Source organism: Apteryx mantelli, chromosome 3 (assembly GCF_036417845.1).
Source record: "Apteryx mantelli isolate bAptMan1 chromosome 3, bAptMan1.hap1, whole genome shotgun sequence".
NCBI classification, from domain to species: domain Eukaryota; kingdom Metazoa; phylum Chordata; class Aves; order Apterygiformes; family Apterygidae; genus Apteryx; species Apteryx mantelli.
The window spans coordinates 24,006,757-24,032,380 of NC_089980.1; the positions used below are offsets into that span (position 1 = coordinate 24,006,757).

Genomic DNA, 25,624 nt, shown 5'->3' on the forward strand with positions numbered 1-25,624 from the left:
GCTGCTCTTCTCAGCCTAGCCCTGGGGAGAGGGTGTTTGTGCACCGGTTCAGAGTAGCAGTGTCTGCTTTCACCAGGAGTGGCTCTACTTTCCAGTCAGACAAGCTGGCAGGAGAAGCAGCACCCTGAATTTGCATTAACCTGCCTGACACAGGGAACAAGCATCAGGCTTCACAGTGAGCCAGACATACCAGGGCTTTCCTACAGTCCCCAAAGGGCACCTACTGCCTCTTCAGAAAGCCCCATCCCACTATATCTTCTACTGCTGCATTTGTTAGGCCAAAGATAGTTTTGGAGATACTTGCTTGTAATGCAAGTATAACTTGAAAGTGCCACACGCATCCTAAAGCACTCTTTGCACCACTTTGTAGCATAACATTTACAGCCATCTTCATGGGCAGGAAAAAAGGGTCTCAGAGCAAAAGCTAACTTTGAGCCTTCCCTGGTATAGAGGGTGATAGAGGGGTCATCAAAAGAATCTACCTTTAATTCCTAGTCCCAAATTAAACTGTGACCTGTTTTTGGGGGGGTAAAGAGAAATGCTACTTCACAACTAAACTGAACCAGTTCTCATGTTCTTTCCCAGAGACTGACAAGATTACACTCAACTCTTAAATGCCTGAACAAGACAACTTTCTGTTGGAAGTGAAGTAACCATTAAGTCACTGGTTAAACTTTACTGAAGAACTACAAGCCGAAGGCCACTCTTTTCACTTTCTCTCAAGTCCATGAGCACCAGCCTCATTTGATTCTCTTGCATTCAGCTGTCCTCAAGTCATACAACTTACCTGGTCCTTCCACGTTTCCTTCTCTCCCAGACAGCAGCTTTGTTCTCCATCCGCCACTCCTCATCCTCCTCTCCTTCAGAGTCCTGGAAACAGCTGCACCGTAAGCAACTGCTTGGTTTGGAACTCCTCTTTCAAAAGGCAAGGGGTCATCACAACATTTTAGGAAACAGATCTGCTCTTTCCACACAGGTTACCAAAGACTGAAGCTGCAGTAGTATGAGCTCAAACAGTCCCTTCTTAGGATGAGAGCTTTCATAGCAGAGCAGAGACTGAATGCACTGCCCACACAGAATTGTCCCTGGGGATTAGTCAATTTGTCCTCTGCAACTAAAGGAAAACATGTGTGGTTCAAGGAAATAATTTTGAAGAGAAAGAACTTAGGTCACTCTATAGTCAAGTCTTCCCATATTGCTCAATGGCTTATCACAAGTGAGTTGGTTTAAGAGAAAATAACTCACATCAGGACACTCTGAAATTAGTCTCCATTGACATTTCAAGAGAGAGTTCAAGACCACCCCACAGAGTAGCAACATACTTCACTCCAGGTCAGTGAGCAAGCAAACCTTGTCCTGTTCTGCCAAAGCTCAACTTAAGACTTTGTTAGGACTTCAGTCTACAACAACCAACTTACATCACGTTGAAGGTAGGTATTTAAAGGAGGTTTATTGGGGCTAACACTAAATTCAAACAGCCACAAGTTCATTTTCCATGTTTACCACACCAACTGTTGAAAGATGAAGTCTCAGTGGAAAGTCCAAGTTCTCATTTCACTGTGACTTGCTGAAATGTGACTACAGACTGTATTGTTTGACATCTGATCTTCAGAAAGAGATGATATGTTTAAAACCATTCCACCAAATACATTTAAATCATTACTTAAAAATCAAAACAATTTGGAAGTTTTGAAACATAAAGCTGTTAGTATGAAATTAGCTTTTATTTTTACCTCAAAATAAATGCACATTTAACATTTATTCAAAATGAAAACTGAAAAAGGGTATCTTAAACAAGAGGGAACTAAAACAGAGCAAACATTCGCAAATATCCTCAAGTTCTTTCTCCTGCTATTGCCCACCTCTGTTTGGCTAAAAACACAAGCTTGAGTTTTTTGGTCAGTTTGGTCAATTAAAAGAAACACTTGATAGCCCAAAAACTAGAAGTGGTATAAAACAAAACCAGGTACTCATTCTCATCAGAATTCAGTTCCATGTGTTGCCACACATTTTATATAAAACTTTCACTAACTGTTATACTAAATAGGATTTAGTAACCTCTTCTGCAGTTTAGCTCTTTTGATATCTTGATAAGAGAAGTCAATGCTTAAGCATGTCAGAAGTCAACGCTATAGTGTAACTACAGTATAACTCTAACAGGGCTTCTAAATATTGTTCACCAGAGTGATGTCTTATAGTTGAATTTCAGTTTCAGCAGGTACTTCAGATTTACCTGAGCAACATCATACACGATATACCTTGGAAGAACATTAAGGAACAAAATACAGTTGTTGATATTAATAACACAAGTTGTAGCAACCCCCTTCCCCCCAAACCCTTTAAACACAGTCTAACTTCACTTCTGAACTTAAGTCAGCATACAGATGCCTGTGTGATTACGTGGGTCTAACAGCTCAAACCAAGAATCTGTAAATTTGACTTTCTTTGAACATAAAAATGTTTTATACAATAGTCAGGAACAGACATAAGAGAATTCATGATGGTGCAGCAGGAAACCTGAGTGACAGGCAAGTGGACCGACTTCAATACGGGCTGTACTTTTGTCAGCCAGAGACATAATGCACAATGTCTTCCTCGCTATCTGAACAGTGGAGCAAAGTAGCCTCCAGACCTGGAATACTCAACTTCTAGTTGTAGGTCTATTGCTATTTTCCAGCACAAAATCATTAATCTCCTCTTAATTTCCCCATCTGAAAAACTCAAACTGGATTCACACAGAAGAGCACTACAATGGCTGGCAGCGCTGGAACATTTTATGACTGCGCTGTACTGTTTACATTTCTTCAGAAGACAGTTCCAGCTTGCCTACCTGTTTCTCAATGCTTTAGGCCACAAACTTACCTCTAACTCCAACATTAGATGAAAAGCATCTTCATTAAGCACAACGTAAAACAAAGTGGATATACGTCAGATTATTTGAACTAGATATAGTTAACTGTATTACCTTTTATCACCTGCCCAAGACAGACACTATACCGAAGAAAATCCAAGACTAAAGCCAGTACTGCCGTAAGTTCTGTTGCCAAGACTGCTTGTAAGAGGAAGACAACTTACCAAGAAAAGAGTCAGTTTCTAAACCACCCAGAGATTGTATTAATGGATTATTTGCTTCACCGGCAGTGAAAAGATTGATTTGGGATCCTAGGCATCATGTATTCTCATGACCTTCTGTGAATATGGAGTAAATGTATTAATTCGGGGACACTTCAAACTGCCTAGAAAGAGGCTTAAAGGCTACACCTCTGATGGCCATTCTGAGGTTTACCTTAATATTTGCAAAGGGTTTGGAGAACACAGGAGAAGCTGTGTGACTCCATCTGGCCCTGGAGCCTTCTCCCCCATCTCCTCCTGGCCAAGCTGGGCAGCCACAGCAACAGAGGAAGAAACCAGGCTGGAGAGACAAGAAACTGCAGGGTGTGTTCCCCCTCCCTCAGCCTCTCACATCTCTGGGCGAGGCACTACCGGGCAGCATCCCCCGGCTACCCCGATCTTCAGGGTAAGTCCCATTGAGGCCTGGGGAGGGGTGGGGTGGTTAGCTCTACTCCATGGCCCCCCCTCAGTTCCCTCTGACCTTCTCAACCCTTTGATCCTCATCCTCTCTATTTTTTTCATTTGTAGTTTTCTGTCATCATTTGATCTGTCTCCCTGTCCCCATCCCCTTTTCTTTGTGAAGCAGAGGGGATTTGGCTTTGTTAGGGACTAGAGAACAACACAAACAGCTATTTGCTGCATGCACTGTTTCCTCTTTTGCAGTATGACAGTGTGTGACAATTTTAAAGTCATCTCCCCTGGGAAAAAGACTCTAAATTGTCTGAGCACGCCACAGGAGAGGTAAAAGAAACAAAACACTTCCTGCCAAATCTTGACTGACCGACACTGGAACTACGTCCTGCTAAACTCAGCGACACGGACACACAGTGCAGCCAGCACAGTAGCAAAGGATACTCATTATACAGAAGACAGGTATCATTAATTCCTGTTGAAATCCCATTCCCTAAGGGAACCTCTACACCATCCAGGGTGGTAGTGGCTGTGGGATCAGGTGCAGTTTTGCCCAAGCCTAGAAAGGGAAAAAGCATTAGTTACAAGTCTAAAAGGCAAACATAGACTTCGTACATGAAGCAAATGACTTGGCCAGCCAAGTATTACTTTGTTGGTATTGTCAAATGCTGACAAAGAGCAAAAGTATCTTAAAAAAGAGTGCAAAGGATATAGAATATTTAATTCAGCATAACCATATCTGTGATAATAGTAACCCTGCTACATTAAAAGTGAGAATTTTAGACTTTGTTTCCTTTGATCATAAAGGTTAGTCAATCAAATCAGACAATGAGACTATCCTTACAGTTCTCATATCCTAGCTCCATTAACAGATACATGCACATTGTAACATTTTCAGGGAAGTATAACAAACTAGTTCTTATCCTCTTTAAACTCCTCAATACAAATCTGATTTGACATTCATAGTGCGAGTAGTAGGCATTGTAAAAGATGCTAAGTCATATTTTATTCTATTTTAGGCAGATGATTTTTCAAGACTATCAAAATGAACAGTTTGAGAAAAGCCACGCATTACTGAGTGTTACTGTTCTCCCATCTCTGAACAGAGGATAATCATGATTACCATTTTTCCCTTGATTTAGAGAACTAAGCATTCTCTCCCATCTTCTTTTTCAGTGCAATATACTGATACTTTTTGCTGATAGAAATGTAATGAGAACAGCTGTTCCATCTGAACTTTTACTGTTAGCCTTTCCTTTCTCTCTGAGCTTCTAAGGCACTTTGAAAGCTAAACAATTATTCTTCTGATCTATCAAACCTCTCATCTTTCTTCTAATATACACTGTATTGTCACTTTGAAAGTGAGTAAAAAGTTGGAGAATGCATCTTACTTATTCTCTTGTGTAACATCAAATGAAAGTCGCCTCCTGAACTTTAGGCAACCTGACAACTTCCTTCTTATGCTTTCAGGTGCGTTATCTTCTATCTAAAAAAACCATATACTTGCACACACACAGATGTAACTATAAGGCAACATTATGCAAACTCTTAAAGAAAGAAGAGTTATGAAACGACTACAGTTCTCTTCACTAAACACCACAAGGTAAAAGTTTGCTGTGAATAACGGATTACCAATGACAACAGCTAATGCTTACCTTTCACACTGTGTTTTCCCTTCGGCAACTTTGTTATGTGAGAAGCATTCTTTAGCTCATACCTGGACAGCACAAAGAACACATAACAGCATTTTACATTCGTCTTAAACCATCTGGGTGAAAAAGCACATTTTTTTCAGGCTTCAGCAAGTTAATAATAAAGTTAATAGGAATTCTATTTTGAAACAGAGCAATATTAGAGCTGCAGTATTCCTTCTTTGTCTGTTATCAATTTTAAAGATATTGGCATTTAATACAACATTCTAGACCGGCACCACTGACTTTTTCCCCAGATAATTCTTGCTTAAAGAAAAAAAACCCAAACCCCTCGTTTCTAAGGAAATACAAAGTGCTCTTTTTTCGCTCTGAAGAAAAGGCTTGCTATTTCAGCATCACCTTCTACTGTGATAAGTTACTATGTTTGGCAAATGCTCTTCACAAGTTACTTACATATTTCCAAGGGCAACTTCTCCCAGTAGTATGAGGCCTATGGGATCAGCCTGAGATGTGTGACAGTAGTTGGCACTCTTGGATACCATGTCTGCAAAATAGATGCCCTTCCCAAACATGTAGCCGGTCTGAAAGCAGCAAAGAAAGGAGAGAGGGGAAAAGAAAAAAAAAAAAGATTGGAACAATAATATAAAGGCAGCATTGAACCCACTTGGCGATTCCCAGGAAGACAAAGCTGTGACACAAGCTTTTGCAGACACTGGTCAGCAACCACTCTTGACACCCAACAGTATGTGCATTTTCAGGGATAACATCAGGTCCTCCTCACACCAAAACTCTCATATTTACGCTCTCTCTGACTGTGGCCATCTCTGGCCACAGGGATGAAAGTCAGAGAAGGTATCTGCTTCACGTACCACAGGAGCTTCAGGAGGAGCTATCCGGAGACCCTGTGAGAGGATACCAGCAAAGTTGGTAGTGCGGGAACCGTGCCACAGCAGCTGGCGATTATGAAGCTGCTTAAACGGCTTGTACCGCTGACTCTCTCCTTCACGTTCAATCCTGAAGATCTTCAATTCAAAATGGGATAGGAGAAGAAGAAAAACAAACAAGCAAATAAATCATTACCTTCATGCAACTAAGCAGATGAAAATCACTCAGTCATGAATATAAATTAATCTGCTAGGAAAACTGATCTGAAAGGTATTTAGCATTTGCAATCTGCCATGTCATGCTAGCTTTGATCATATTGTACTTGTTGTTGATTACTCCTCCACCCTCCCTACAGGATTCTCATGAGATGGTAGCTTTCTGGAAAATCATCTTAGGAACTAAGCCTCAGCTTTAGAAGACAATCTCCTCCCCCCATCCTTTCTTTGAGGCCAGTTACAATAAAAGACACTCCAAAAGCAAGACACCCTGGTGAGCTTAGACTCATCTGTTTGCCTAGGCTTCTGCCATCCTTAACAGTCTATCAAGCCATTCTTTCAACAAGAGAAGCTTGAGAAGCTACTCAAAAATAATCATAAAAAAACCACAAGCAAGTAACTTATATAAGTCAATTTTTACATAATGAAACCTCAGTATTCCCCATTCTTCCAGAACTTACATCCACAACTTTGAGGTCATACGCATTATGAGTAGCAGCATGTGTATTTTTCACATATTGTTTTATAATCTTGGCTTCTTCTGAATCTTTGTCAACAACCTGCAGAGAGGAGAACAAGAAAAATTTCTTTAAAATACAAGCTAGCAGTCCTGTTATAACATTTGAGGATATCCACCCTAAGCTTGCGACTCTCCAGTATAAGCCTCCTCTGTATTACATCATTTAGGTAGAAATTTATTCCTAGCTGGAGAAGCTGTGTGAGAGAGCACTTAGAATCAAAGAATGGCTGAAGTTGGAAGGTGCCTCTGGAGATCGTTTAGACCAACCACCTGCTCAGAGCAGGGTTGACTAGAGCAGGTTGCCCAAGGCCATGTCCAGTTGGGTTTTCAATGTTTCCAAGGGTGCAGACTCCACAACCTCTCCAGGTAATCTCTTTCAGCATTCGACCACCCTCACAGTAAAAAAAAAAAAAAAAAAAAAAAAAAAAAAAAAAAAAAAAAAATTTTTTTTTTTTTTTAAGTTTAAGATAGAATTTCCTGTATTTCAATTTGTGCCCATTGCCTCTTGTTCTGTCACTAGGCACCACTGAGAAGAGTCTAGCTTCATCTTCTCTACTCCTCCCCATCAAGTATTTATACACCTCGATAAGATCCCTCCAGGAGCCTTCTCCTCTCCCAGCTGAACAGTCCCAGCTCTCTCAGCTTCTCCTCATACATCAGAAGCTCCAATCCCTTAATCATCTCAGTGGCCCTTTGCTGGATCCGCTCCAGCATGTCCACTTACAGTTCAGTTGACCTGTTAAACTAACAGGTCATCAGCTTGTATTCATGGTCACTCCTTTTATTTCCTTTACCTTAATATCGGTTCGGAGCTTTTCATAGTTGATGTCAATTGGGTCTTTATCTCCATCTTCATTTCCACCTCTGAGAAGGCTGTAGGCAACCTCAATATCAAGCAGGTTGTCCAACATCTGCACTTTAGCCTGAATAATTTAAAGAAGTTATTTCATTTGTGCCTTTGACACATTCAGAAGAACTCCAGAACACCCCAGATTATAAAAGCATATGTAAATCACTGGCAAAGCACTGCCACCTAACAACACTGAAAGTCTCACAGTCATCCTGCCAGAGAAACAAGAGGGTTTGGTTAATACAAGGAGCTCAAACAGAGGACATCTGATATTTATTCTGAAGGCGCTAAAAACATGAAAGAAGGAGGGCAACTTGAAGTCTTTTCTCAAAAACACTCTGCAGGTAATGCAGACAAATAAGTTTTCAGATATTGTTTCCAGATATTAACAAAGCAGTGGTCTTTGGCCATAGCAACCACACATTACCATTAAAGGAGTCTGAAAAAGGTGATAACACAAAGAAAACAAGCCTAGAGGTCTAAATTCACTGTATACAGGCTTGCCCTGCCAATCACAACCTTCTGCAGCATTTGTAAAGCAAAAAAAGAAACTGAAAAGGTAGCTCGTTTTGTTTCTGTAGTGAATCCTATAGTAAAAGAAAATCCTTACACTAGCAGTTGCCAGTATGAGAACTCCTACCACATGTACAGCCAGGCTGGCGGAAAGATCTTACATCAGTGTTAGCCTTAGTGGCGGAAAGGGTTTCCTTCCGGCATCATCTAGCTTTTACAACACTATTCCTTCCTTCCTTCCCTTCCTCCAAACTCCCTATTATACTATCAGTTTTCCCCTCTTTCATTAGGTTTTATTTAACTAGACCACTTGGCAAAGGTGTGCAATAAAAGCATGGGAGCCCTCAGTACTCAGGACAGATTTTTCAAGTTGCAGTACTTGGTTTCTCAACTGCCACCCCTCTATCTAAATAGGAAGCCTATTTAGGTTTGCCAATGACTTCAACGTGGGTTGCGGCATCTCAGCACTTCTGGTGGAAAGAGAAAAATAAATAAATGAATGCACAGCAAAAGATTCAGCTTTGAAACCAAGGCTCTGCCCCAGAGGAAACCTAAGGGGTTACACCCAAAGGTGAGAGTTTAGCCCAGAGTCTCTGTAGATTGCAAGAGATGCTTCTTTTCAAAAGGTGACTAAACATCCTCTGTGCCAATTTTAGTGACATTAGTGACATGACAAGAAACCTGCTTATTTACTGACCCTCTGGTAATAAGCACCAGGAGTTATATTTTACATATATCTTGTAGATATTTTTATATATAGAATATATTTTATATATACATAAAATATTCTGAAGAAAAACAATTTTATTCACCCCTTTTAAATCTCAGGAATTCTTTGCATTAGATGTCTGATATCAGACCTGCTGCCTGCAATCAACATACTGTTTCCAATCAATACCTGAATGTATTCTAAATTATTTAGGAGAGGTGGTTTCTTCATCCCAAAGTCATGAGGAATCAGTGTATAGAAGCGGTTGGAGAGGTCCAAGATCTGGGATTCAGAGCCACTGTCAGAAACTGCCTAGACAAGACAACAAGCGGCAAAGGAAAACACTGAGTACTGCAGAACAAATCTCCATAGCAATAGATGCACACAAGATACTTGAGGACTAATTACAAGAAGCATCAATGCAAACAGTTTTAATGCTGAAACTCATATAAGACTAAAAGGGGCATTACTATTAAATTGGTTTTCATGTATTAATTCATAATACTTGCACAGAAATACATATGATTTCTGGTATGAGAAAATCTGATGAGGATTATGTCTTCTGGAAGGCAGAAGAAGGGCTTCTAGATATGAATGGGTGCATGGGTCAGGCAGGTTCCAGTTTATTTTAACAATTCAAAAAGAACTTCCTGTACCTATGCCTTGCCTGGGATCCCAAGGGTATGCTGGTATACTTTTGCAAGTTGTTTAGGCAATAATATCGAGTGTTTCTTGGAATGGGCCAGGTCATGATGTATAACATACAGTAATGTCATCAAGCCAGATCCTTCCCTGTTTCAGCTTAACCTGTACTCTCATCCTCAGACAGACTTCTCTGGGGTGGCACCACCAGCTTCCTATTAGATCAAGACGCTGGCTTCCTTTTGCTCAACTCCCATTTATGTCAGTAGCAAGTTTGGCTCAGCCTCAAGCTTGTGCTAGAAAGTATAAAAGATACAAATGCTGCCCAAACTATTACAACAATGAAGAGAACTAATTAGTTACACATTGAAACCATGTCCTCTTCTCCAAATATTCTAATTAACAGTGCTGATCTTTATCCAAACCCATAATTATTTAAACTTTCAATAAAAAGGCTTTTTTTTTTTTAATTGTGCACCCTCTCCCTGTTATCTTTTAAGTTATGCAGAAGAAATGCAACCTCTAACACACACACAGACACACACACACACAGACACACACACCCCCTCAGCAATCACCCCTTTAAGTCCAGACAACTTCTGAATTCCCCCCTTGCTCTAACATCTGCTTCATGCTCACCTGCTGAACCTCGTTAAGGATGGAGTATGCGCTCTGGATCTGTCGCTTGCTCAGTTTTCCCAGTGGCATTTTCTGGAGGTCAATCTGATGAAGATTTAAACAATTAAAATGGGATTTCACTACGACAAAACCATCGCAACATTCCTTGTCCGGATTCTAGGAAGCACAAATCTCTCTCTCCTGGCAGGATTCACCATACAAAGAATGGAAACATTTGAGACTTGGTATTAATCTCTGTGGATCAAGGAATGATGTCAGAAGGACAGCACATGTTACTGAGAAGTCTTCCTATAAACAAAGAAACACTGTAATAGGAAACTAAACTAGCGTGCTAAAGCAACACAAAAACAGGGTAAAAAACATCTGACTAGAAGTTTAACGTTACCCTGGTGTCAGAGGCACTCCTGAATCACTTCAGTAACCATACATTTTGGGCTGACCATTAAAGGGGCAATCTCAACGAAATAATTCTTGTTCATAAGACAGAACAAGCTGCTGTGAAGATTTCCTCTAGAAAGAGTCTAGACGCTCTCTTCCAGGCCTCAACTTTACCCTAATGTTACCACGGGCCAAAGGCAAAGAGGTTACAAGAGGCTTCCTACCCAAAAGTGAAAAGAATAACGCCACTAAGTTAAAAGTGACATCTCCATTGCCTGTGTTTTATCCACTGATTTATTTTAGAAGTTGCTGTTGCTTTGCTAAGCTGCTAACAATGTAACACTGCTCCCTCACTGTGCAAGCAAATGGTTCCCCCAGTCTTAACTCACAGATTTACCTCTCAGTCACTTCCCAAGTTCTGTTGAGGTTGCTTTTGTATTGCTGGAATTTGGGACGCTTTCAGATTTGCATTACATCTTCTTGCACAATCCTTCTGAATGCAAAAGCATGCAAAAAACTCCACTCCAACTGAATGTTTTACAGAGACCATACATACACACTCTGGACTCTAACAATATTCACCATAAACCCTGCAGGTCAAATAAGCCTTTACTTAAAGTGATGGGTTTAAGATTCAGCTCAAGGACAGGAGAACCTAGGAAACCAAGTATATCTCCTACTACTTGGATAAGTTCCACTTATTTATTCACTGTGAAGCTAAGAAACCCAGCTGTATGCAAGTCTTTAGCACAAGCTGAATGCAGAAAGCTACAGAGATTTGCTGTGAACATTCTGAAGTAACTTTGTATGAAGATTTCCACCCTGTTTTGGGTGTAAGAGAACTTTCACCTTTATCTGCAGCTAAGCATAAATATAGCCAGATATTAAGAAGAGCCCAGATGGAGTACAATAGAGAAGACAGGCTTCAAAACTGATGGTGTCTCGGGGATGCTTTTGGAGAGGCAGGAAACAGAGGTTAATAACCAGATGTAAAGCAACTTGTAATAGATTTGTAGGTCCCCAGCTTTTTGGGCTAGCAGATACTGCCAACTATCAACCCTTCTTGTTGAGCACCATCCATTCATATTACCTAATTATTAGCTGAAAAAACATAACAGATTTGTAAATGATATGCTGTTTAATATGGATGTGCAGAATAGCTGTGGACACCTACACTGAACTGATACATCCCCCAACAACGAGATCTAGTAGATCAGTAACAGCCTCCTACAGAGCCTACCACTAGCCAGAGGGCTGGAGCTTGCTCCCCTGCCATGAGCCATAGGAGACAAACGGCCCTGCAGAGCTAACCTCCCATACGAAGCTACACTGCACCCAAAGCTGTACCATCAGACACGTCAAAAGAGCACAGCAGCCAAGGGGCTGGGCCTAGAACAACAGTACTGTGATTGCTGCCAGATGTACTGACTGTAGCATGAAGTTACCTCCAGAGCACAGCTGCGTGCACTGAGATTGTCATGAGGGGCAAGGGAGACGTTTACCCTCAAGCCAGGCAAAAGAGGACACCGCACTAGAATAGCACAGACCCAGCCCTCTAACCAGCTGTTTCATGCAAGGCAGTGACATGGAGAATTGTGTTAAAACTCTATACACTTGGCGAGGGAAAACTCTTAGAAGTTCAACTCTTAAAAATTCAAAACAGGAAGAAAAGTTTATCAGCAAAACCTATTGGCATGTAATGGAAGGACTAACAACCTGCTACGGTTTTGGCAGAGAGTGTGTGCCTGGATAGCCTGATCTCATGTATTTCATTCTGATTAAAGGAACCAAGCAGCCCTTTTGGGAGGATGCACAGAAACCTCTAACTAGGAGAAACATTATTTTCTCTAAAGGAAAACAGCTGTTCAGCAGCAGCAGTACAGGAAGACAAATCTAACAGGAAGACAGTCCCATCTGGACTCCCAGGTCTCCTATAGATCTGCAGCTGGTGTAAATTAACATAGTTTCAACAGATTTCTACAAAGCCAGATGACATCAGATGATCAGTCCAAAGTCTTTAGCCAGTTCCAGTTATGAAGAATTAATGTTTTAAAAAACTTGGACCTAAACTATTGAAGATACAGGAGAACACAGTTAACCCAAGGTACTACAGAACATAAAAACATCTGAAGGCATTCAGGTAAGCTGTACAAAATAGCAGGAAGCTTGTTCTGAAAAGGAGATATGCAAAATACTGACATAAAGAGCAAGTAACAGCTACTTAAATATATCACAAAAAATAAATCTTGAATTTGGCCCAGTTCAGAAGAAGAAATGGACTTGGCAAAAGCACATCATTAGTGCATGTATCAGCTGGCAGCATATCTCAAGTCTCAACTACCCGATCATTTGCAAGCTAAATTAGTGGTAGTGCAGCCCCCCTAATTTTAAGGCTGTTCTAAAACTCACACTGATTTCTGGCAAATATGTCGTACCCTGGATTGCAAAGAACTTGCTGCTGGTTGTGGTGTAAAGAAAGAAAGGAGAGGTAGAAGTAGAAAACAAATATGTGTGGTCACCTCAAATTCCACCATTGCTTTCTTCATGCTCTCCACATCAAAGATCATCTTAATAAGCTCCTGGATCGGCTTAGCAAGTTTTGATTTAGTCCCAGCACCCACTGTCAGTTTCTTCACAGCTTCTTCATCCTGGGAGGAAAAAATAGTATCAGAACTACCCAAATCACAAAGGATAAAGGTAACAAGCTGGCTGCCATGGTAACAACTCAAAACCAATTTACTGTATGCATACTATTACTAGCCTGAAGTTTGTGGGGAGCGTGGGACATTGCTTTGACATTTTGCAGTGATGGGGGTTTAAAATCCACCTATTCAGTAACTTGGCACACATTTCAAGAGGTGCAACAGCAAAATACAACTAAAATTAATGGAACATGAACTTTCAGCGTGCATCTCTGCTTCACCTCAAGCAACAGTATTAATTACTTTTTCTTTGAACATTCTGCTGCATAGAGACCTTGGTAGGAGAAAAGATAATGTGTTTTATTTTACGTCATAGCTTTTAAGATAAAATAGAGATGTACTAATTAGTTTCACGAAGTTATTTTTTAAATAAAAACTGTCATAGAAGAGTGCAGGAATTATCAGTTGGTCACAACATTATCTAGATGCTTTCATGGTTAGTGTTTCACCAATAAAGCATCTGCCAGATGCTTCAAAGCATAACTGTACATTGCAGTTTAACAGACACTTTGTTGATGCAACATTCTACAATATTCTAGTTGCCAGAAATAATGCTAAAATATCAAGTGCTTCACACAGAAAGCTGACACCCAGTCATTTGGCCACAGAAAAATGCAGTGGCTAGAAAATACATTCTCCGATAACCTCATAGATGAAATAATTGAGTGCTGTTAATAGCTAACGATAGTTTAAGTGAAGGGTAGGTCTTTAAATAAATACAAACTCCCACTGGGCAGAAGGAAGAGAATTCTTATTTAGCTTAGCTAGCTAAATAGCCAAATCTCACTGGCAATGAATAACTTCTCTTTTTCAGTCTATTCAATATGTGCACTGAGCAGAATGTTGCATAGGATCTGCTTCACCATTTGGGAGCATTTTTGATGAAGAAGACAGATGAAAAGTATCTATTTTAAATAGAAGAAAATGGTGGTTTTGGACAGGGAAGTATATGAAATCACTGTTGAATTAATTTCAAATTAACAATCTTAAAACTACACAGAGTAAACAGAAGTGAGTCCTAAGGGGGCTTTTGACTTGACATGGTAAAACTGTTTAGTCTTCCAACACCTGTTTTTTTTCTCTTTACATGCTTGACTACTTGCATCTGATCTACAGCTCTCTTTCTGTAACACACAGACTATGCAACAGTTACTTTCCTAAAAAAGTAACTGAACCAGCAGTAGGAACCTCAATATTTTGGTTGGAATCATCTACGCCCCCTGACTGAAGGGTTTCTTATACAATGCTAAGAATTCTGACACACAGAATAGGACATACAATGACATATACTTCTCCTTCCAGTGGCCTCCCTGCTGGGCTTACATTAATAACCTATGTAACAAACACCTGCACTTCATTCCACAGGTTTATTAAAGTGTAAAAGATTCAACAGTGCAGAATATAACAGATAGGAAAGTAGCTGAGCAATGCTCCAGCTGGCACAGGGACATTTTGGAGTTACCTGTCCGTAATCAATTTCCAGAGGGTAAAATTTTTTTGGATATTTAGTGAAGTTCTTTGAATGCCAAGAATTGCCAGTTTTCTCTTCATACAAATTTAGAAAGTGCTCAACGGCATCCTCTTTTGATGGCATCTGCTCCAGCTTGTTACTCCCGATCACGGTGCCTACACGACCCCAAGATCTGAACACCCAGTATCTAGAGAAGTGAAATGTGAGAAGAGAAGAACAGACATAAGATCTCTGGCTCTAGATCTCGGTCCAAATGAACCTGATCCTGCACCAACCATGTGGTTGTGTGTGAGTCACCCATTTGCATACCATTAATACAGTAGCTGTTTTGTCACAGAGTTACTACACAGACATAATGGAAGAGGTTCTCTATCAGTGGTTGCAGGAGAGTGACAAAAGCAAACAGTCACCACAGAGCATGTGCCCAAGCACTGGTGGTAAAAAAAAAAAAAAAAGAAAAAAAGAAAGGTGTGAACACATCAGACCAATAGTCCTGAAGGTAAATACATGCACAGGAGGAAAGCAGAGGCTATTATCTCTTCAGTCTTAATGTTCAGACTATTGGGGTCATTTCTTCAAAAAACAGACACTATGCATCTTTAAGCCTGTGACTCAAAATCCTAGAGTTCAGACTCAGAGAAACCTATTAAAATAGAAGTAATTCAAGTCTTTGTCTGTATTATTGACACCACCTTGGGTAAGCATCCATATTATTATAGGGATTAAAACAAACAAACAAACAAACCCACCCAAACAAACAAAAAAAAGCCACACAACCTCTCCAATCTGTAGGGTACAAAATGCAGGCTCTGTCCTGAATCACAGATCAGATACAAACTCCAAACATGACAGCCAGCAAAGGCTGATTATGGATGAGGTAAAGTGCAACTAAATCCAGAGCTGAAACAGGGGCATTACTGACATCCATTAGCTCTCCTGGATTACTGTCCATCCCTTACTTGCTTGGAGGACCAGTACCATTCAGAAAGAACCCTCTCCATTTCTTTATCTGTTTTCAGTAATGCAACCCTTGGCCAGCTCTGCCATACGTCAGGTGAGACTGAAAAGCTAAAGACATCATTGTTCCCTGACCAATTTCAGTGTATTTTTTAAGCCTCATGATACCAATTCAGAACTACATAATGGTGGAACTGCCAGAATCTGGTTTTGTTTCCCAAGACTACAGTTCTGCAATTAGAAGACAAAAGTAAATGGAGAATATGAGAGAGACTCCCAACATGGCAGATTTCACTGGCCCTCCTATCAGCCAGTTAACCTAATCATACCAACTATATTTCACTCGCTTATCCCAGGATGCAGGAACGAATACTTCCAGATGTAATTCAGCAAACTTACTTACCTCGCAACTTTGGTTTTGTCAATACCACAAAGAAAAGTCTTCATTGAGAGCAGAGATCTCCCCAGAAGGATTTTTTTTTTTTTTTAAATATATGCATCTGTCTGTATCTCCTCAAAGACATTTTTTCTCATACTTTGCTTTTATAAAAAGCACAATCCAATATTTATCAAAAAAATGAACAAAAATATTTCTAGGGAAACCTAGACTTACCTGCTCTCTCTGTCATCCTCTAGCAGTTGCAGTTTATAATAAGAATTTGTTCCTTTCACAATATCTACTAGCCCAAGGGTTGCGCTGAAAATCTTTCCACCTTTTTCAAAGACATGAGCAGAATCCTCCAAACCTACAGAGGAAAAAAATTAGAACACAGAGGAGGTTACAGTCTTAAGTCTCCTTTCTGAATTTGTGTTCACCCAGATGTTTCAAGCAGTTGTGCAAATCTTAACAAAAATACTGGAAAAAAATAATGCTCATATGCTCATTCCACACTACTTGAAACATTTTTTCTTTTTAATAAATTGCAAGCATGCACTTTTGAGAAATCCTGGAGCAAATCTCAACCCCAGCTTGAGGAAAGGAGAAAAAAAAAAAAAGCAGAACTTTTGGCAAAGGACAATCTAAAACTTAATATTTAACACTGCATGACTAACTAGAGAAATTCTTGAGAGGGCTTTGCGGGTTCCCTGGAGAAAACAGACTGAAAAGCCTAGGGCTAGCCACAGATGTAGTATGAATTCTCAGAAGACCTTTCATGCACTGCAGGTTTTGGAGAGTAGCACCAAATACCCCCCAAAGAGCCTGGAGCCAGATGCAGCCTTTCACACTAGACCTGCAGCTTCTGCTGGCTGAGCCTTCATTCCCTCTACTGACAGGTGCTCATGAAGCTGAACTAGGTGCACTCCTTAGTTTCAGCTGTCCTGAAAACTGCAAACTAGAAAATGCTGGAACATTCAGATTCGGGCATTAATCAATATCCTTACTTTGACAAGAAGAAAAAACAGTTTAAAAACTCAGGTTCCATTTATGATTAGGAATCCAAATCCCTTATCCTTTTACAAAAAATTAAAAAAATAAATAAAAAAATTCATTCTGCAAGTGATCATGGATCCTGAAGACTATGGTGCAGGCACAGCCATTTCTATCACTCACCAGAATCAGGATCTACTGCTGCTCCACCTTTAACCGTTAGCTTCATTTTCTTTTCAGACTTGCTAGGACCTGCAGGGAAAGGGAGTTAAGGTTTTTTCAGGCTCGCAATACAAAATTTGACCTGAATCAACATTTAAATTCCCAAAATGTGTAGTTATCACCCTAAAAGATGATCAAATCAGATTCCTTGTATAAGAACAGTAGGACTTCAGTGGCTTTTCACCTGGCTTTAGCAGCTAATTCACACCTCCACCCGTCCCACATTACAATTTAAATGAAAGACAAGATCTCCCCAGATGTTAGCTATTTTCTCCCTTTTGGCCTAGAAGAGTGGACTGCATAGCTTTTTTCATCTGCACAGTAGATAAACATCATATCTGTAGTTCTGTTTAAGTGGGATTTAAAAATCTTGCAGGCTATGTGGGACATTCATGTCCCTTGGAAATCCTACTGCTGTGAGACAGTCTGGTAATAACACACCCAACTGCAAGACAGAAACCAAAGCTTCGAGGACATGGAGAAGCATGGTTTCTGAAGAAAGGTGAGCAGATCAGACGATTTTGTTCACTTTCCATCATTAATAATGCAAGCTTGCTACAGCTTAGGTGAAGAATGCTACTGGTATTGGCTTTTTTTCCCCCCCATTAAAAAGTTTTATGTTCTACACGCAGTAGAGCAAAGATTCATTGCTCTGGACCCCAGCATTTTCTCTCTTGGGGGCACTCCTGTGGGGTCACAGTAGGATCTGGCACATCTTGGTGCGCCAGAACCTCCATGGAGCTATGACACTGACCCAGACTGGCAGAGGAGCCGAGGTGTTAGGAGGAAGAGCCTGGACTGATGCCAAAAAGCCTAAAGCACATACAGGACTGAAGATCTCTGAAGCAAAAATGAACTACAGGAAACAGCCATTTCAGGACAACTTCATGATCAATTAAAGGTAGTCTTGCCTTGGGGTTTCATTATTTAAATTAATCATGAGAAAAAGGGCAGAGAACTCAGGAATGGGTGAGGCTGGACTATATCCAGGCGTGCTTTGTATATGCAGCACTCAACAGGCCTGTGGAGAAACGACCACTTTGTTATTCACCTTGTTCTTCTTTGACCTTCCCAGCACTCTTCATATTTGGTGGCTTGCTGCACTTCCCATCCACGGACACCTCCTGGTGCTCCATTTTCACCTCTGCACCCCAAGGTGAAAGCGCATGGAGAGAGAGAAGCTCCTGAAAGCCCTTGCTGGAGGATTTCACATCCCGAAGAAACTCCTCTGAGACCACACGGACTTTGGCCTCCTTCACTTCCTCCATCTTCTTGTTCATTTTCTCCACATCCTCTGCAAAGGCAGTATGGGAAAGGGGGAGAAAAAGCATCAGGTTTCAGACTTCAGCCCCCACCTCTGTCCATGATTCATGGCCATGCAATGCTCTGAGGAAATGCAGTTCCACCACATTTTGGATTCACCATGTTCTTTGGAAAAGCCCCAGCAGCTCAAAGCTGCAGCCTGCACTAAAACAAGAACAACCATATTTTACCTTGCTGGTCTAGGTATCTCCCCCTGGGCTGGAGCTGTACAGCCCCTCGTGGGCTGCCCGGCAGGTGGGAACAGTTCTACCTCAGTGCCCAGTACAGGACTTCAAGTCCAACATGACAGGAGAGCAGGCCCGTAGCTGCCAGCAGAGGAAACCCAGTTCAGACACACAGCTCTGCTGGGCTTGGGGGCTGCCGCCTTCAAGCGCCCATGGCTGGCTCCATGGCTTCTCTAAAGCAAGCTGTGCGCAGAATCCACATTGTCTTTTGTCCCACCGAGGGCGGCCAGCACACCACCACGGTCTGTGCACAGAGACCTGAGCTCCAGCTGTCGCAAACCTGATAGAATCTTACTGCACAACCTGCAGGATTAAAGTGCTAGCTAAGTAAAATTCAAACAGCATACATCTGTCTTTACCTTTCCAAGCACACTAAGACCACGTGTGCACGCAAACACATGCCCTAATCCAAACACAATTCAACAGAAAGATGAGGACAGTGTGTCCTCTCTAACTCACTCAGTTCTGCTACCAAGCTACTAATAATCAAAGCAAGGCTGCTCACTCTGTGTGCTGATGCACAAGGTGGCCTTGTTAGCACTTCCCGTCATCTTTCCTCCCAGGTTCTCCACAATGCTCTTCACCTCCTCCTTGTTTTTGGACAGCTTTCCAAGAACCAAGATCTTCATGTTGGTCAGCGGTTTATCTAGGGGTTTGGAAACAACACAGTATGTTAGCCACAGGCACAGAGCTCCCCCGGACAAACAACGAACACAACAGGACAGAATGCTGCAAGCTCAGGAAGATCAGCCCAGTGGGAGGAGATGAGGGTCTAAGCAGATCCAACCTGCGCTAGGCAAGCAGGAGAACAGCTCCCTTTCACCTAGGAAAGGCCACAAAGCCCAGCATCTGCCAACACACAAAAGGGTCCCTAGGGAAGGGGTGGAAGACAGGGAAGATGGATATGTAGCTGCATTATTTGCCTGCAACTTTTTCTATCAGTCTGCTTCAGCACTGTGCTACTAGAGACCCTGCATTGCTTCTCTCTTCCTTCAATGCCTGGACAACACAGGAGAAACTCACTGTAACATGAAAGCTCCTGCTTCTTCAAAAGCAAATCTATTTGCAAGGAGCTGGAGAAGGAGGACTGTCTCACACAACACCGTGTTCCCACATTACACAATACCTTCTGGTCTTGATCTTACAGAGAGCACAAAGTTGTAAAACAGATGAATCATGCAAACTCTGTAACAAGTCAGGAGCGAACTGGTGACCAGTTGGGGCTCCATCACATTATAATGCAAACACTGATGCAATGAGCTTTGCAATACAAGTAGCCCAAGGACACTGCAAGTGTCTAAGAGCACATCTGCACTGCTAAAGATAAATGGTATTGACTCTGGTTTACAAAATTGAATTTTTTTTTTTTTAAATACAAATTAGTTAGGCTGCTAGCAACCAAGTAACCCAAGTTTAATTCTGGTCAACAGCTTGAGTTTACCTTTAGGGTGCACTGGGTTTGGAATCAACTTGCTAATCAGAACCAAGACCTAGGCTACTTTGTCTTCATTGCTACAATAACATGATTTGGCTAAAATTAGTGGGGCAGAATTACTCCCACCCTTTTCACCACATAACAATAACTCCTTGCTCCCCAAAACTATGGCCAGGACTAAACAAGCTGAATAAGAAAGTATCACAGTTCTTAGCCAACAGGCCACATCATTAAAGCAGGCAACTTGTTCCAACAGCCTACGTGGAATTGCTGGAGCCTAACCTTTTGCCACTTTGCAGGGTGGACACAGCATATCTCTTTTGCACAAGGGAGGTCAGTGGTTGGTAAAGCCAAATCCAGATAGAGAATCTTAAATAACCTTTCCATAAAACTTATCCGCAGTGCCAGATACTCCACATCCAGTGTTGTTCCCAAAAGATGGTAAGCAAGAAGGCATTTCACAGCAGCTCTCATGTGGGACACATTTTGGAACATGAGCCTCGAAGTTTTTGATTCATTGCAAACACATCATTCCCTCACTACCACCAAGCGCCCAGAACGGTTTCTAAGACAACAACCAGGATCCCGAGTGTGTATCCCCAGAAGACACACCATAACAGGGTCTGCCTATGCTAGAAAGACAAAGCACAAGCAACTCCGCTATGGGGCGCTGGAAGAGCTCAGGCTGTTTGGAGGCAGGAGAACAGCAGACAGCGTGTCTGCCCAGGATGGCATATACGTCTGGCCAGAAGTTGCATTACACACTGTCCTGAACTCCCAAAAGGAATAAATTACTGGAGCCATAGGAAGATGTTTCAAACTTGCTGGACACAGAGGCGAAGGTTCCCAGAAACACACTCTCTTCTACCAGAAGTCCTATTACAAGACCTGATACCTGCCTTTCTTCTCCCTGTTTCAATAGCAGGGCAACGACTCCAAAAATTCACCAGTAATTTTACTGTCTAGCAGATCTTGTTTTATTCTGACCCATGCCCAGCTAGTGGCTTACCTCTGGGTGCAGACACAGTCTCTGCCAAAGGAGCAGACACGGAAGGAGGAGGAACAGAGTTCACAGTTGCAGCCTCTGGAGGGAATATCCTGTCCTGTTTTTTACACTTAAATTTCTTGAGATAGGGAATTTCCCGAAACTCCTGTGGGATGGAAGCACAAGTAGAGTTCAAAACAAAACAAGTACTATTATAAGACTTAAAGACTAATTCTAGCATGGGCCAGATCTTGGCATTTACTGCAGGTCTCGGAAAGAATTTCCAAGACATTCATACTAAAGTAGACAAATACCCATTTTACTGACTGAGAAAACAAAGCTAGAAAAAGGAAAATGACTGGTTTCAAATCAAACTAGCAACATCTCTTTCAGTTCTGCATTACTGGAAAACATTTTGTTATCCATTAGTTGCTTATCACTGGATTTCCCCACTGTCACAGCTGTTCACAACTGCAGCAAATTCTGCTCTCTAGCATCTGACACTGCCTGCTGCTCATTCAACCTCTTTACAAGAAGTAACATCAGTTAAGAAATGCGCTTCAGATCATCAAATTTGCAGTAAACACCCACCTTGGGGATTATCCAGTCTTTCCTGTTGGGCGTCTGTGTTTTCGCAACACACTTAGTCCAGGCAGTAATATCCCCTGAACAGTAATATGCATCACTCTTGAATACAAACTGCCCCTTACACTGCTCACAGGGAAGCAGAGCTCCAAATGCCATCCCATCTGCTACTCGGTCCAAAATCTAAAGCAACAAAGAATGCAAAACAGGTCATGGCAGAAAGAGACTGGAAGCCTGCATGCTACATTACACTGGGTTGGACAACAAAAAAAACTGTAGGGCTGCTGGCACACAGATGTAGACGTTTCCAGCACTTCCTGTCATGTGTACATTGCACATAAACCAAGACTCTCAAAGCTATTTGATTTACAATGCCTTAAAGACATGACACTAAGTTTCCCCAGTTACGCTGTACCTGCTCACACCTGTGACTTGCAACCTCTCCCATCTGAGCTCTGCATTCAAGACAGCACACCTACTACACCACACCTGACCAGGCAACAGTGCAGAAGCAGCAAAGGAAGAGACAAGACACTGCTTCTGAGCACATAAGCACTTACGTGGGAAGGTTGGTTCAGGCAGTCCCAGTTTTCCTACCTAGAGAGTGTTTCTTGACCATTTTGTGTCTAGACACTTCTCACATCCCATCCCAGACTCCTTATACAGAGACTTAATAAGTACATGCTATGACCAACTTGCTCTTGAAGAGCCAGCAGCAACAAAATACAGACCAGTTCGTGCATGGCAGAATAAGGACACATCACTGAGATCAAGGAGCCGAACTGGGCATCAAACATCGCCACATGGCTCCTTAATAAGTAAGTGTAATGGCAATATCATCCGAGTCTAGTGACAAAAGGACTGGGTTTTGCACTCAATTTCTGTCTGCAGTGTTATGCTAGGAAAGTGCTTCAGACCTGTGGACCTTGCAGCAATATCAGTTTGGGTCAGCTTCACCGATTCAAGGATCCAGTACACACGCAAAGCAACTATGCCTCAACTCACGGCATTCTCCCCAGAAGGTACTTCCTGCTTGTTGGCGATCAGCAGCTCTTTCAGGTCGTTTGTGGAGCAGACCTTCCTCAGCTCATCCTTGATGCCCCAAATCAGCTCTGTCTGCTCCTGTTGACAAAAGCTGGCAGTTTAGGCACTTGCAGTCAATCACCTTCTATGAACAACACTCCTGAAATTGCAGTACATGGACAAGGTTTCAACAAACCCATGGTATCTTAAACACAGCCAGTGAGATAAGGAGTACCATGAATCAGTATCTTTACTGAAATGGAGTCTCACACGTTTTACTCCAAACACCTGAAACAGGTCTTTAAAGTCACACGCTTCAGACTTCTGTATGAATATAAGAACGCACCACGGCTGCAACACATCTTGTCTCTTCTCAAGATCACACGTGGGAAGGACAGCCCTGTGGGATTCTATAAATACCAGTGCCTCTGTCATGTACGCATGCAAAAAATGCCATGGAGTAACATTTACAGCACTATCCCACAGAAAAAGATAAAATTATACTAACAAGGCAGTCAGTTTTCAGATAGAGTGGAATCTGTGCTTCTATCACACTTTTACCTTTGGTGAGTTCTCAAAAGCCTTTGTAAATATCACTTAACTAGTTCATATTGCAAAAAAGCAGAGATGTTGATGTATCCAAGCTATGCAGCAAAACAGAAGTCACAAATGGCGATAGGTGCTGTCCTTGTTTTAAGCCACTAGAGCATAAGAGGAATTTCTACAGATCAGTCACCGCAAGCACTGTGCGAGTCTGGACGTTCTTTTGGACCTTTCCACCAAAGGTGACAGGGTTGGGCAGCAAAAAAACACCATAAAAATATCTCAGATAGCGTCTGAATGTGTTTTTTTTCATTGTTTGTACTCAAAGATGATGCCTACTCTGTGACAACTGGTTGCCCGTGTCTTAAACTCCCCCCCACCCAGTGTCAATGGTCATGCTTGATGAAATATTGCTAAACTCCCCCATTAAGTGAATGTGGGCCCAAAGTTAATCCTGATCCCCAAATTAACCTGATCTGTCCTAAATGTCTGCATTCCAGCACTGAAACCTGGATAAGGCCTCACCTGTGCTTTGCTAAAGATTAAGCTACTACCACACAACAAAAAAAGAAAACTTCAGTTCAAAGGCAGATGCATCATTTTTCTACAGCTCCATTAACACTTCAATTTCAGCAAAAGCTGCTGTTCATTTTTTTTCTTGGAGAGTACCTATGTTAAACTTTCAACAAATACAAAATTTTGAAGCTCCCTCAGAAATTCATCCCGCAATATTCTAGAAAAAAAAAAAAGGTAGAAAGCTGTGATTTATCACACTTTCTACTCAGGAACTGAACACAGCTTGCCAGAGGGTGAAAAACGTATGACTTCTCACTAATCTAGTTAACACTCTACTTCTGTTTAATTTTCACAACGAGCTGTTTATTCGGTTCCCAGCTCTTCTGCAACAGTATTCAGTCTCCGAGTTTCAGCTGCTACAACCAGACAATACAGGAAGGACCACAGAACCAACTTCCCTGAGGGAGAAGGCGCTTAACCGGATCTGTTTGAATCCAATAAACATAACTCCTTGAGTTTTCCTTCCTGATCTTTCGGAAGACAGCCGCAGGGTGAACTACCTTCAGCAAAGCCTTAATGAAAGGGGATCCTGTGTGTCAGGACATGAGGACCGCCTGTCTCCTGTGCTGCAACCCTGCTTTAATTAGTGCCTGACACTATGCTGTAAGAGGCAGTTTTACAGATTTGATTAGCTAAAACTCACCTTCAGCAGTTTCTCCTGCTTTGATTCTTTCTCTTTTTCTTTTTTCTGTTTCTTTTTCGCAGTCACATTTCCATCTACCTCTTCTCCTTTTCTCTTTCTAATAGAAAAAAAAAGCCACACACACATGAAAGGAAGTCATTCAAGCAACTGTTCAGCAGTTACCAGAGCTCACTGTGCTGATATCTGCAGAGGCTTGACTATCCTGAATTTTGGCAGGCAAGCTCAATTCTTCAAATTCCTCAATGCTAGATTGTAGACATGTACTTGGCTCTGCAAAGAAAAAGCCTTCATCAGGTCAGGTACGCATAGAGCTATTCCACAGGATAACTGTTTGATCTGGCAGAACACAAAGTACTGCAACATTTGGACTTTCAGGCATACTCATCTACACCTGTATTAGTTACTCCAAAGGCATACTTAAGAATCATTGACTATATCTAAATATACCTCTCCAAATAATCTGAGGAGCTATAGCAAGGCAGGTTAAAAGACTATTGTGTCTTTCAGCTGCATCAATAGCTTGACTTTTCAGCTCAGACAGTACATACTTTTGAGATAAACAACAGCAAACATAGTAACTTTAATTAGCCAGCACACTGGGAAACGAGGTATTTCCCAGCTAACTTCTCTTTAGACTGGAGTTAAGTCAAGTCTCTGAAATCAGACAGGAGGAAGTTTCTGCTTGTAAGCTACTTCCAGGCTGATACCGCTTTCATGACATACTACTGTGCAGTTTTGTGTGAGGAATTTTATTGCTATTAGCTGAGGCCTTAGAGCTCTGCAGGGAGAATTTTAGAAAGCTTTGCTCAAGAAAGACTGGAAAGAAGAGGAAGCCAAATGAAAGCCAGGAGGATTTTGGCAGACTTCAGAATGACAAAAGACCTCAGTAGAAGATCGCTTACATTTCCAGAGACAGGTGTCATCCTCTTGGTCTGCCTGGTTTCAAAATACATCAACACCAATAAATAAAATCAGTGCGTGTTTTCACTATGAGGAAATAAAGGGAAATTTTACCCCACTTGAGGCAGAAGGGACCCAGAA

General features: G+C 41.6%; 1 protein-coding gene across 1 annotated transcript in view; it reads right to left on the reverse strand.

The window, feature by feature from the left end:
- Window positions 1-1,430: 1,430 nt before the first annotated feature.
- PARP1 (poly(ADP-ribose) polymerase 1) overlaps window positions 1,431-25,624 on the reverse strand; it is a 33,768-nt gene continuing 9,574 nt past the window's right edge. Inside the window, exons 5-23 of the mRNA XM_067292945.1 lie at window positions 24,584-24,680; window positions 22,804-22,920; window positions 21,805-21,981; window positions 21,238-21,379; window positions 19,299-19,439; window positions 18,298-18,540; window positions 17,208-17,276; window positions 16,269-16,401; window positions 14,690-14,885; window positions 13,045-13,173; window positions 10,148-10,231; window positions 9,056-9,178; window positions 7,589-7,717; window positions 6,736-6,834; window positions 6,044-6,196; window positions 5,628-5,755; window positions 5,178-5,239; window positions 3,967-4,081; window positions 1,431-2,258 (exon numbers count right to left, since the gene is read on the reverse strand). Coding sequence (XP_067149046.1) covers window positions 2,177-2,258; window positions 3,967-4,081; window positions 5,178-5,239; window positions 5,628-5,755; window positions 6,044-6,196; window positions 6,736-6,834; window positions 7,589-7,717; window positions 9,056-9,178; window positions 10,148-10,231; window positions 13,045-13,173; window positions 14,690-14,885; window positions 16,269-16,401; window positions 17,208-17,276; window positions 18,298-18,540; window positions 19,299-19,439; window positions 21,238-21,379; window positions 21,805-21,981; window positions 22,804-22,920; window positions 24,584-24,680 — 2,419 coding nt within the window. The 3' untranslated portion in view covers window positions 1,431-2,176. The remainder of the gene's footprint in view (window positions 2,259-3,966; window positions 4,082-5,177; window positions 5,240-5,627; window positions 5,756-6,043; window positions 6,197-6,735; window positions 6,835-7,588; window positions 7,718-9,055; window positions 9,179-10,147; window positions 10,232-13,044; window positions 13,174-14,689; window positions 14,886-16,268; window positions 16,402-17,207; window positions 17,277-18,297; window positions 18,541-19,298; window positions 19,440-21,237; window positions 21,380-21,804; window positions 21,982-22,803; window positions 22,921-24,583; window positions 24,681-25,624) is intronic.